The 12,943-nt window shown below is 54.8% G+C and overlaps 1 protein-coding gene across 4 annotated transcripts in view; it reads left to right on the top strand.

The window, feature by feature from the left end:
- Positions 1–12,943, top strand: part of PDGFRB (platelet derived growth factor receptor beta) — a 36,062-nt gene that overhangs the window by 19,876 nt on the left and 3,243 nt on the right. For all 4 annotated transcript variants that reach the window (XM_033096189.1, XM_033096190.1, XM_033096191.1 and 1 more), the window contains 16 exons: positions 85–277; positions 986–1,101; positions 2,384–2,507; positions 2,944–3,155; positions 3,977–4,071; positions 4,958–5,090; positions 5,621–5,725; positions 6,118–6,228; positions 7,201–7,360; positions 8,412–8,572; positions 9,144–9,262; positions 9,536–9,658; positions 10,450–10,561; positions 11,002–11,101; positions 11,645–11,750; positions 12,654–12,886. In XM_033096189.1, the coding sequence (XP_032952080.1) occupies positions 85–277; positions 986–1,101; positions 2,384–2,507; positions 2,944–3,155; positions 3,977–4,071; positions 4,958–5,090; positions 5,621–5,725; positions 6,118–6,228; positions 7,201–7,360; positions 8,412–8,572; positions 9,144–9,262; positions 9,536–9,658; positions 10,450–10,561; positions 11,002–11,101; positions 11,645–11,750; positions 12,654–12,886 (2,203 nt within the window). The remainder of the gene's footprint in view (positions 1–84; positions 278–985; positions 1,102–2,383; positions 2,508–2,943; positions 3,156–3,976; positions 4,072–4,957; positions 5,091–5,620; positions 5,726–6,117; positions 6,229–7,200; positions 7,361–8,411; positions 8,573–9,143; positions 9,263–9,535; positions 9,659–10,449; positions 10,562–11,001; positions 11,102–11,644; positions 11,751–12,653; positions 12,887–12,943) is intronic.

Here is a 12,943-nt window from a genome sequence, read left to right as displayed (position 1 = left end):
CTCGTCCCCAGAAGCCCCGCCCCTGGGAGGCACTGTCCTATTGGTGGACGGGCATGGCCCCGCCCTGACACCTGCCCCTTTCAGAGAGCGGCTACGTGCGTTTGCTGGAGGAGCTGGACGCCGTACAATTCGCAGAGCTGCACCGGAGCCGGACACTGCAGGTGGTGTTCGAGGCCTACCCACCGCCCACTGTCCTGTGGTTCAAGGACAACCGCACCCTCGGCGATTCCAGCGCCGGCGAGATCGCCCTGTCCACCCGCAATGTATCCGAGACTCGGTGAGCAGCTGCCTGTCACTCCATTCTTGAAGTTATTATCTGCAGCCGCCCGGCAGCCCACAGCCTTCAGCTACTGGACAAACCTAGGCCCACCTTTCCTGAGAGCCTACTATGTGCCAGGCACCCTGCCAGGTGCTGTGCCAGGCCCTGGCGATGCTGCCAAGAATAGCACACACAGTTCCATGCCTCCTAGAGTTTCCTGTGGAGTAGGGAAAACACACTGCTCAGAGGATCACCCAGATATTTAGTTGTCCTTGTGATTGGTGGAGCCAGCAGGAGGCAGCAGAGAACAAGGTGGGATGACTGGGGAAGAGGGTGCCAGGTCGGCAACTGCCACCTATACATGGGTAGTAGCCCTGAGCCTGGAGAACAGCAGACTGACCTGAGGTGCCTTATGGCAGAATGAAGCAGTGTCAGGCCTTCTTGAAGGAGAAGAGATGTGGAGGAGGAGGGAAATGGTGCTATCCCTCCAACCGCCCCCATCCCTCTTAACCCTCCCTCTTGGCTCAGTGGAGCTGCCTGTGGGTGGGGATTCAGGAGACTAATCCTTACGGGTGTGAACCCTGCTCTGCTACTGACACCTGTGTGATTTTGGCAAGCCCCTTCCCTTCCCTGGGGCTTTTCCCGGCTGTACAAGGAGGGTGGGGAGGGCCGGAAGAGTTCTTCCAGCTCTGACAGCTGGGTCTCCTGGCCTGGCCTGCTCTCCAGGTACGTGTCAGAACTGACACTGGTGCGGGTGAAGGTGGCTGAGGCTGGTCACTACACAATGCGGGCCTTCCACGAGGATGCTGAGGCCCAGCTCTCCTTCCAGCTGCAAATCAACGGTGAGGAATTCTCCACCCTGCTTTCTTTCCCCTGTCCTCCTACCCCGATTTCCTCTCCCTTCCTGCACTGTCCACCCACCTACAGGAGGAACAGGAGAGGGAGCCCAGGACTCAGGAGACTGGGCTCCAACACTGACCCTCTGCTGTGTGCATACCGCCTCTCTGGGCCTCAGTTTCCCCAGCTAGACAAGTTGGCCATTGGGCTAGACTGGTGTTTCCAAAACCTCAGGCATTCATGGGCCAATGCCATGATTTTCCCTTCTCACATACCACTTATACTAATTAAATAGATATTTACTTAGCAACTACAATATGCCAGGCTGTTCAAGGCTCTTGAGGCTCTGCGTTTGTGCCGCTTGCATCCTAGTGGGGGAAGACAAACACTCAACAGTAGGGATGAAACACCCCAGTACATTATGTGGAAGGTTAGAAGGTAACAAGTGCTGTGAAAGAAAAAAAAAATGCGGGTGGGGAGGATGGAGAGTTCCGGGGGCAGGGAGGGTCACATGTTTAAATAGCAGTGATTGGGGGTTGGCCTCACTGAGATGACAGTTGTGTAAAGACTTGAAGAAGGTGAGGGCATTAGCCAAGTGGCTATTTGGGGAAAGGGCATACCAGGCAGTGCAAAGACAGGAGCAACGGTGAAAGGCCTGTGTCTGGAGCAGAGAGATGGGAGATGAGGTCAGAACTGAGACGAGGCAGTTAGGGGGTGGGGTGGGCAGATCCTGAGGGTCCTCGTGGGCACTGGTATGGACGTGGGCTTTTACTGTGACTGACAGGGCCATCGCAGGGTTTTGAGCAGAGGAATGACATAATAGTGACTTAATGTTTTGTCAATTGACTTTCTAAAAATAAATGTATTTTGAAAGAGAATTTAACCTCTCAATTGTAGATGGAAAAATCAGTGTCACATGTCATATATATAAAGCAATCACCAAAATAAACTCTGAGACAACGAAACAATGCTATTCGATTCTAGCTCCATGCTCTCGCCTTCCCAGGGCTCTGGTCCGGAGGCCTAGCTCTCTCTTTGTTGAAAGGGCAGATTAGCAAGTCTCAGGGAGGTGTGAAAGACAGACTAGCACCCTACTGAGGCTTTCCCTTTGAAGTACCCAGAAGGGGAATCCGCCAGTTTTCACACTGTGATTCCTGGTATTTAAGGTTCACCTGAAGTCTGCAGCTCCCCTCCCCCCAGGGGAGACTTGCCAGGTCCTCCCTGAGGGCCCTTCTCCCCGTCTATTCTGACCTCCCCACCTCCTGGCCCCACGCCTTCTCCATGCAGTGCCTGTCCGTGTGCTGGAGCTCAGTGAGAGCCATCCTGCCAATGGGGAGCAGACAGTCCGCTGTCGCGGTCGGGGCATGCCTCAGCCGCACCTCACATGGTCTACCTGCAGTGACCTCAAAAGGTGAGCAAAACCCTTGCCTCAGTCTCCCAGGATAATCCCAGTTGGCTGGAAAGACCCATTGAAGGTCATCCAGTCCAGCCTCTTCCTCTAGGCACATTGTTTCGGGCTAGAGCCACATCTTTGAAGATGTGGTTCTTGGAGATAATCTGCATGGCTTAAATTGCCTCTTTTTCTTACCTTGACTCTGAGGGTCAAACGAAGGGAGTGGACTTTGCGAACCAGGTTTCTCAATTCTTGTGTAGGAGCGCCCCCTGCTGGTCAGTCGAAGGACCATAGGAGGCGCCCGCTCAGTGCCCGGAGGAGGTGGGAAGTAGCAGAGATGAGACTCTGCTGGCCCTCTTCCACCACAACCCTGTGGCGCTGCTTGCTTTGGCCTCAATTTCTCTGCCTGCAGAAGGCAGGGATTGGAAGCTGACCTGGCTGGCTCTCCCGGCAGGTGTCCTCGCGAACTGCCGCCCAAACTGTTGGGGAACAATTCTGAGGAGGAGAACCGGTTGGAGACGAACGTGACGTACTGGGCGGAGGAGCAGGAGTTTGAGGTGGTGAGCACGCTGCGCCTGCGCCACGTGGATCAGCCCCTGTCGGTGCGCTGCACTCTGCGCAACCTGCTGGGCTATGACGTGCAGGAGGTCACCTTGGTGCCACAGTGTGAGTCTTATAGTCTCAAGAGGGCCCTGATGACCCCTCACCCCCACCTCGAGCCTGCCATACCTGTGACTGCCTGTGCACACACGGCAGGCCAGAGTCAGCAGGGCATGTGCACTCGAGAGCATTGTGAAACCCACCAGAGTATGTCCCTATGCACTTCCACAACACAACGTTGGCACACGTGTCCATCCCCCATTATATGTCTATAAACCATGGCTGGCTATGAATAAATAGCACTATCTCCTTATGCCTAGTGCACGTACTCTATGTGTACGCCCTAAGCCATGCACATGAGCATGCCTGATCCTTGAACATGCGTACCAACCCTCCAAATGTAGAGGTGTAAACCATGTAACAAAGAATGCACAACCCCCAGATACATGCGTAAAGCTAGTGTATGTCTGTAAGCATGTACATGTGGGTGCATAATCCCCATACAAGTGTGCAAACAATGTATGTATAATTCCTGTGCATGTGTGCCGACTAGCATAGCTGCATGTGTGTAAGCATGGAGAGGAGAGGTGAGCCACAGCCTAGCTGCTGGGAGCTTGCATACGATCTGGAGCTATGGCAGACAGACCGGACTGACCCCTGCAAGGGCTGACGGCATATGGAGGCCGATAGTGATCTGAGCTGGGGGTAGTTACTGAGGCATGGGGTATTTATGGGAGAGGCTGAAGGTCTGTGGTGGGGTGGGGGCTGCGCTTCTTGCCCCTGGCAGGATGGACAGAGAAGGATTTGTGGTGCCAGAGGTGGGGTGAGGGAAGGACAGCTGCCACACGCCCTGTGGACTTATGGCCATCTCTTATCTCTGCCTCCAGCCCTGCCCTTCAAGGTGGTGATAATCTCGGCCATCCTGGCCTTGGTGGTCCTCACAATCATCTCCCTCATCATCCTCATCATGCTCTGGCAGAAGGTAAGCCCACCTGCATCTAATGGATATAGACTAGCACACCATTGTTTTGCGTGGACTCCCCCACTACTGTCCTTGAATCCTGCAGGATCTGGCCATGTCTGGGGCCCAGCATGGAGCTCAGGTGTAAAATGATAGAGTGACACTGAATGTTTGAGCTTCCTCCATCCCCAGCAGCCTGGGCCAACAAGGACCTGGTTTAGGCCATCGGGGTTCCCTGAGTCTGCTGCCCCCCTGTCCACATCCTGCTCAGACATCATTCCTTCCCATCCCAGCCTCAGAGCATGGGACCTATGGATTCTTCCAACTTTCAACCACAGAGACTCCAGGATTCTACTGAGCTGCATTCTAATCCTGTTACTGTATCATTTCCATGTTCTTTTCTGAGATTTCATCATTCTGTGCTTCCAACATTTTAAGATTCCTGCCTTAGGATTGCAGTACCCTACAGTCTATCTTTCTAAGATTCCAATCCTGTGATTCCTCCATCCTATGGTTTCAACATCCTAAGGTTACATCTTTTGGAGATTTCTGCTGTGACTGACCCAGCATGGGGAGGAGCTGTACACATCAGGCAGAGTGCCTCTGCCTTGTGTCACTTTCCGGGGCTGCTTGCTCCTCTACTTCCATCTGAGGAGCAGCTGAGGCTCTGGAAGAAGGTGGTGAGGAGGTTCTGATGAGCTGGACCCTCGGTTGTCACCTGCTTCTCAGCCACTCCCTATCTCGGGCTGCGTGGCATCTGTACCCACTGAGTTCATGAAGGCCTTCGCTCTATCAATAATTTGCTGTGTGACTTCAGCTATGCCCCTGCCCCTCTCTGGGCCTCTGAGTCTCCTGTCTCAAGGTCTAGACCCCCTCTAACAACCCATCCCTGGTCTCGGTCCTGCAGAAGCCCCGCTATGAGATCCGATGGAAGGTGATTGAATCTGTGAGCTCCGATGGCCATGAGTACATCTATGTGGACCCTATGCAGCTGCCCTATGACTCTACCTGGGAGCTGCCGCGGGACCAGCTTGTGCTTGGTCAGTCCAAGGAAGCCTCATGTGACAGTGTGGGGACTTGAGGCGATGGGAAGACTATCTGAGGTCTGGTATCAGACTTGCCATGACTAGCTTTGAAACGTAGGGCCGATATTTTGCCTTCACTGGCCCTCAGTCTCCCCCTCTGTACAATGGGGACAAGATGATCCCTAGGGCCTCTCCAGCATTGAGGTCCTATGATCCCATGACTGTGTGAGATGGGACCCCTTTGTGTCGAGAGAGGAACTATTACTTAAGATCAGGTTTAGTCTAGCTGGGAGGCTGAGGGGTGCAGAAGAGCTGTACTCTCCTCTGGGGAGGGAGGAAGGCTTCCAGGGATTAAGATGGTCCAGAGAGCAGGTTGGACTTAGATGAGACACCAGGAAAACCCATGAAGCACTGTGATTTTAGGAGCCTCCTTGGGGGGAAACACCTCAAGTCCAGGGTGGTTGAAGGGTGTCTAGGTTGACCTCAGAGAGGGTGGGATGCAGCTTCCTGGTGGGCCAGGTGGTGAGGGATCCTCTCTACCCCAGGACGCACCCTTGGTTCCGGGGCCTTTGGGCAGGTGGTGGAGGCTACGGCTCACGGCCTGAGCCATTCTCAGGCCACAATGAAAGTGGCTGTCAAGATGCTGAAATGTGAGTCATGGGAGTAGCCCCCTCCCACCTCTCCCCTGCCCCCTGCCCACACATTCAGGTACCCCTCGAGCGGGCCAGGCCTGATTCACATTTCCCGAGCACGAGAAGCATAGTCACACTGCAGCCGGTGCCGCTCCTGATTCTGCTTTGGAAGTGAGGCATGCTCATCCTGCCCCCACCTCTGCAGCCTCCTCTCCCTCTCACCCTCTCCTCCTTCCCCCTACCGCCTTCCGCCCATCCTCTTTCCCCTCCCCCTGCATGTGGGTTCTCACCACCCTTCGCCACCTGGGTCTTACAGCACAGACTGGGGCAGAAGAGCCAGACTAGGGTCCAGTGGGGCCTCCCTGGGCCTCCGGGATGGGATCAGGCCTGAGGCCCCCTCTCTCCCTTAGCCACAGCCCGAAGCAGTGAGAAGCAAGCTCTTATGTCGGAGCTGAAGATCATGAGTCACCTTGGGCCCCACCTGAACGTGGTCAACCTGCTGGGGGCCTGCACCAAAGGAGGTACCAACCTATTTGCCCAGAGGATCCTGGGAAATGCCAGTGGCCAGGGCCTGGCCCCTCCCCGCCCCCTCCTCAGTCCAGCGACAGCAAGACGCTCCAGCTGGAGTATCTGTGCTCATCCTGTCCAGCACACTTCAGAGCCAGATGGCTATGGGATTTTAGAAACTCATAGAATCACAGCGCCGCCAAAGCCAAAGGACTCCTCAGGTCACATTCTAATAACCATAATAAATGATAGCTCATGCAACACCGAGATCAGTTATATCCCCACCATTGGAGACCACCAGCCTGCTAACTGGGGTGTGTCTTCACTGAGATCATAGAATAAAGTCTCTCTGGCCAAGTGTGTTTATTTGAAGCTCCAATTGCAAGTTAGGCCACAAAAAAATGTCATTGCCAATTTCAGCTGCTTATTGTGAGGTTTGGGATTTTCCGCAGTATTGTGCAACCAAAACAAAATACAGAAGTACGTTGCATACATAGGTCAATTTATGTCTGCAATGATCACCCATTTCACAATTTTTGTTTTCATTAATATGTTCAAGCTCCCACTGATTGACCTTAAGTAAATGTACTGTATTTGAATTTAAACAGTAACCTGATAATAAATAGTTAGTTGCCTCTATTTACTTTATATACTGGGCTCCAAAACAAGCTTTAGTTTGAAAACCTATCGATAACAGCTAACACCGTGTGCTTACTATGTACCAGGCAGTGAGCTGAGCTGACAGAGGCATTATCCCATGAACACTCATGACAGCTATTTGAGATGGGTAGTATTATTAGCCCCATTTAACAGATGGGGAAAGTAAGGCTCATGGTCACAGAGGCCGGAAAAGAACCCAGGTTTGCCTGATGCCAAAGCCTCTTCGCCGTCATACCAAGCTGCTTCTCCCACGTCATTAGCCTCATGGCCCTGCTGGGAAGCCTGAAGCCTCCCCAGGGACTGTCTCTGAGCCTGTCCCTCCACAGGGCCCATCTACATCATCACTGAGTACTGCCGCTACGGTGACCTGGTGGACTACCTACACCGCAACAAGCACACCTTCCTGCAGCACTGCTCCAACAAAGGCCGCCGGCCCAGTGCTGAGCTCTACAGCAATGCCCTGCCCGTCGGGCTCCCCCTGCCCAGGTACCGGCATGGAGGCAGGGGTCTGAATCTTTGGGGAACCCTGAGGAACACCTGCTCAGTCTGTCTTCGTCGAGGACAGGAAGCTGACACCAAGGCGGGTAGTCGCTCTTGGAACCAGGGCTGTTTCAAAAGTTAGTCCCCAGACCCTGGGTTCGGCCACCCCACAGAAGTACACGACAATAATGGTGATAATAATGGTGGGATCGGCTGCCACCTACTAACTATCTGCAGTGTGCCAGGCCCTGTGCTACGCACTCTGCAGACATGACCCCTTGACTCGTCACAAGGTCCCTGTGTCCTGACACCATCCTCGCCTTCCACAGTGAGCGCTGGGGGCTCTCCAGGCCTGACTCCATGCTCTATTCCTCCCTGCAGCTACTACCCTCTCTGCACACCAGTCTCTCTAGTACCCTGAGGTCAACGCAACTCCTTTCTTCTTCTTTTCCAAAAATAACATCTTAGTTCTTTTGCTGATTACAAAAGCAATATGTATTTATTTCAGAGACAAGAGTAACTTCAACAAAGCATTAAGAGATAGTAAAACTTATCCCTATCCTCCCCAACATTTTGATCGCTTTCCTTCCATTTTTTTTTCCTCCCCTTAGAGACATGCGTATATCGTCCCACAGCTCTCTGGGGAGCTGAGGCTGCAGGCAGAGGCATGAGGGCAATTCATTGCCCCTCTGGGTTGTGGCCGGGCACTCGTGGGGCCTCATGGCTGGATGGTGCTGCAGAGGCCACAGAAAGGTGCCTTGGTACACACCTTTCTTGTAACCCTTGTCCTGGGGTGATGTAATTGCCCACGGGCCTGAGTGCTCTGAGGACACGCCCTGGGTCTTATGTCATCTCTGCAGCCGAGGGCCCAGCTCAGGGCCCAATAGGTTGGTCATTCACATGGCAGTGACAGACTGGAGGAGGGTGCGTGAGTGAGAGAGAAGAAATACGTGACTGACAGGGCCTTGCAAGCCCCAGGGGTGAGCAGAGGAGCGGGATGGGAAAGAAAAGGGGAAGCCTGTGGCCTCTTCTTTTGTGACACTCCTCTCATCCTCAGCCACATGTCCCTGCCTGGGGAGAGTGACGGAGGCTACATGGACATGAGCAAGGACGAGTCAGTGGACTACGTGCCCATGCTGGACATGAAAGGAGACCTCAAATATGCAGACATCGAGTCCTCCAACTACATGGCTCCTTACGATAACTACGTCCCCTCTGGTGGGTACACACAGTGTCCTCACACCTGTATGGCCCTCATACCTGTGCAGTGATGCATTCATTTCAAAGCCTTTCACACACCCAGCCTGGCGACAGCCTTGGGAGGAAGGTGGCCTTGGGCCCATTTCATAGATGCAGAAACTGAGGGTAGCCACCTGCCCAAAGCTGCTGTGTGGTGGAGCCCCAATATGAACCCTTGTTTCTGGGTCCAGAGGTGTGCACACAGCCCACAGGGAGGGGAAACAGTAGGGTGCGGGAGTGGGGTTCCTGGCCTCCTGGGCCTTGGGGAAGAGTGGTCTGGTTAGAGCAGCCCCAGGCTGATGCAGTGTCCCTGGAAAGTCCACAGGTCAGGCTGAGCAAAGGGCTCAACCCAGGGCTGACGCTGAAAGGTTTTCTGGCCAGTGAAAACTCGGGTAAAGTAGGAGAGGTTTACGTTAGATATTCGGAAATTATTTTTCTCTTGGAAGAATAGCCCCCGTCTCAGACATTCAGCCTCCACGAGCCAAAGAGCGGAGGTTCTGTGGGCCTTGGGGAAACACAAGATGGTGGGTGACCTTCTGCTCTCCCCTAGCTCCCGAGAGGACCTGTCGGGCGACTTTGATCAACGAGTCTCCGGTGCTCAGTTACACGGATCTTGTGGGCTTCAGCTACCAGGTGGCCAATGGCATGGAGTTCCTGGCCTCCAAGAACGTACGTGGAGTCACAGTAGGCAGACCAAGGTCATGGGGGGTGGGTCACCCGGCCAGTCAGGGTCCTCCAGGTACACAGCCCCACCCGGTAGCTACGTCCTGTCTGGTGGGTGAGGACAGCAAATGCCCTCCCACCACATGACCGCTCTCACCTGTGTGGCCCCTCACACCTGGACAGCGATGCATTTTGCCCAAAGCACTTGACAGGGAGGGTCTTGCCCCACAATTGCCCCCAAGGCCTCAGCTCCCGTTGCCCCCTCCCCTCCCTGCCCAGTGTGTCCACCGAGACCTGGCAGCCAGGAATGTACTCATCTGTGAGGGAAAGCTGGTCAAGATATGTGACTTCGGCCTAGCTCGTGACATCATGCGGGACTCGAACTATATCTCCAAGGGCAGTGTGAGTACCTTCCCCGCCCCCGTATGCTGCTGAGCCTCCTGGTCAGCATGGCTTCAGCTTGTAGGACAGGGCTCCTTGTGGTCTGACCTGCGGTGACAGGCTCTGCGTGCCTAGCTGTGTGTGCAGGGACAGGACGGGAGCCAGCAGCTGTGCACGGGGTGGGGAGGGGCAGACATGCTGAGGGTGAGGGTGGGCTGGGGACGCACATTTGATGGTCATGGTAGGGGCCAAGGAACCCGCTATAATAGGACCTGGGGAGCAGGCCAAATGTGTTGTCCCAGTGGTGGCAGGGGGCAGAGGACAAAGCCTAGGTGACAAGCTAAGACAGATGAATGGGTGACAGGCAGTATTTGGTCCAAATATGACCATCCTGCCTCCCACTCATGTCCCCAATTTCTACATGGGGACAGTGAATCCCAGAGCTGGCGGGCTGCTAGGCCACACAGAGATCTAAGGCAGCTAGGATGAGAGCTGGGTGGCACATTGGCATGTCCCTGGCTCCCACTTCCCTCTGCCAACTCAGCCAGCGGCCTCTCCTGGGCTCAGGAAGGGAAGGCTGTTTTGTGAAGAACCTCAGACCCTGGGGCTACCATGTCCCCCTCTTGTGGGAGAAGAAACTTGGCCTCCTGGTCCTCAGGCCAGCACTGGGATGGGCGTGGGACAGATGGGCCCTTGGGCACTAGGGGGTAAGAAGGAGTTGGGGGTGGAAACCGCGAGGGCTCCTCCCCCCACCCAGGTGCAGGGCGGGGCTCAGCCTCTCCTTGCACTCAGGACATCCTGCCCTCCCGCAGACCTTCCTGCCTCTGAAGTGGATGGCCCCCGAGAGCATCTTTAACAGCCTCTATACCACCCTGAGCGACGTTTGGTCCTTCGGGATCCTACTCTGGGAGATCTTCACCCTGGGTAAAGCTTCCTGCTTCCCACAGCCCTCGGCGGCATGGCATGGCCTCCACCCTGACCACGCACACTTCCAGCCCGGTGGGGTCATGAACAGACTCTGGGGTTGGGGCTCTGGTTCAAGTCACAGTTCTGCTGCTTTCTCACTGCTGTGTGACCTTGGCAAGTCTCTTGCCCTCTCTGGGTCTCTACCTCTCCATCTGAGTATCAAGGGGTTTGGACAGTGACATCAAAAAGCCTGCTTGGCTCTGGTAAGCTCTGGAAACTTGATTCTGGGGAGGGTTGCAATCTGTTCAGAGCCCACATTTCCCAATTCCAAGGTCGCTGCCTCCTCACCCATGCCAGGGCTGGTGTGTCTCTCCCTGTTTCCATAGAAGAGGGTTCCTACCACTTTTTCAACACCCCTAAGCCTGCGTATCTCTTCTCTTGTTTTCGCTCCCGGACAGGTGGCACCCCTTACCCAGAGCTACCCATGAACGAGCAGTTCTACAATGCCATCAAGCGGGGTTACCGCATGGCCCAGCCTGCCCATGCCTCCGACGAGATGTGAGTGGCACAATAAGTCGAGATGTCTAACTTTACCAGCCTAAGCCAAAAATAGATTTATTAATACAGAGAGCTAGAACATCTAGGTATAGCTGGATCCAGGCGTATGGATGGTGTCATCAGCATCTCTCCTTCTACCCCTGGGCTCTGCTTTCCTTTATGCCAGCCTCATATTCAGGCTGGCACTACTCAATGGCTACGTCCTAACTGCTTTCACCATAGTGCCAGCAAAACACGTGGGGCTGACTGTCATGGTTTCAGCTGGGGTCACATGCCCACATCCAGAACCAGGCACTGAGCTGAGGGAATTAAAATTCCTACCTGCCAGACCTGGGTCGTGTGCTTACCACACCAAACTGTGGTCAGCCACAGGGAACCACTGAATCGGGGCCAAAGGGAGGGCTTCCCAAGGGAGGATCCAGATGTGATCATGGGAAAACGACACCTATCTGCCCTCCCTCCCCAAGTCTCTTCATTGCGCACTTTGCTCTGGAGTGGCAGCCCCCCGCCCCTTGTACCTGACCCCTCTGTTCCTCTCCCCAGCTATGAGATCATGCAGAAGTGCTGGGAAGAGAAGTTTGAGATTCGGCCCCCCTTCTCCCAGCTGGTGCTGCTTCTCGAGAGACTGCTGGGCGAGGGTTACAAAAAGGTATGTTGAGGCAGGGTGGGGGTGGGAAATGGAGAGTTCTGGTCCAGAAGTCAGACACTGGGTACAAGGCTCTGTGTGACATGCTGGTACTTGGGGGACCACCCTTTACCCTCTCTGGATCTCAGTTTCCCTGCTGGTGCTAGTAAGGAAGGGAGAGGCTGGAGCTATGAGTGTAGTCTATTTTAGCAGCACAGGGAGTTTTCAAATAAAATCCCACGTGGAAGCTGATTGGTTTAAAGGGGGGAAGGGAGCCTACAGTCCCCGTCATCCTGCACCCCTCCTCATACTTTTGCACCAAATCTTGGGTCTCTTCAGAAGTTTGAGCTTCCCCAGGTTAGGTGACCACTAAGGACCTCATCACCTGGGCCCCAGCCAGGCTCAGACAAGGCAGGTGAAGCCAGCAGCGCCTGACAGCCCTCCCTGCCCACAGTGGGAACTAGAGGGAGGGGGAGGCCCGTCTCCTTTGGCACAGACACAGCCCTTTCCCTAGGCCCATTCCTAACCCCAGTCCCACCCCAGGTCTGGTTATGGCTCAGGGACCAGTAGTGAGTTGGAATAGAGTTGTCACCATTCAGTAGTTAGGGAAACTGAGGTCCCACTGAAGAAGGTTGAGGCAGGATGAGAGCCTGTACCTTTCTAGTCCGAAGGGGGCAAGTGTTAGGGTCTTGGGTGCCGGTCTGCTGACTGCCGCTTCCCTGAGTGACCCTAAGCTCACCATGTCTTGTGAGATGCCAGGTGGGAGGGCAGCTCAGCAGTGTGGCTTTGGGCCATTGTCCTTCCTCTCTGAGCACCGGTTGCCACGATATAAGGGACGGGCTCAGAAGCTAACTGTTGGAGGATCCCTAACGGCTTTTCTGATCTGACCTTCCCTGTTTCTCGGGTTCTCCCTGCCCCTTGGAGCAGAAGTACCAGCAAGTGGATGAGGAGTTTCTGAGGAGTGACCACCCAGCCGTCCTTCGGTCCCAAGCCCGCTTGCCTGGCTTCCATGGCCTCCGATCCCCCCTGGACACCAGCTCGGTTCTCTACACGGCGGTGCAGCCCAACGAGGGTGACAACGACTATATCATCCCGCTGCCCGACCCCAAACCTGAGGTTGCTGATGAGGGCCCACTGGAGGGTTCCCCCAGCCTTGCCAGGTAGCCCCTGTGGTCCCGGACATGCAATAGTCAGCATACAGAGTGCGTGTATGAATG

Source organism: Rhinolophus ferrumequinum, chromosome 24 (genome assembly GCF_004115265.2).
Source record: "Rhinolophus ferrumequinum isolate MPI-CBG mRhiFer1 chromosome 24, mRhiFer1_v1.p, whole genome shotgun sequence".
In the NCBI taxonomy this organism is placed as follows: Eukaryota; Metazoa; Chordata; class Mammalia; order Chiroptera; family Rhinolophidae; genus Rhinolophus; species Rhinolophus ferrumequinum.
This window is presented reverse-complemented; position numbering and strand designations above follow the sequence as displayed.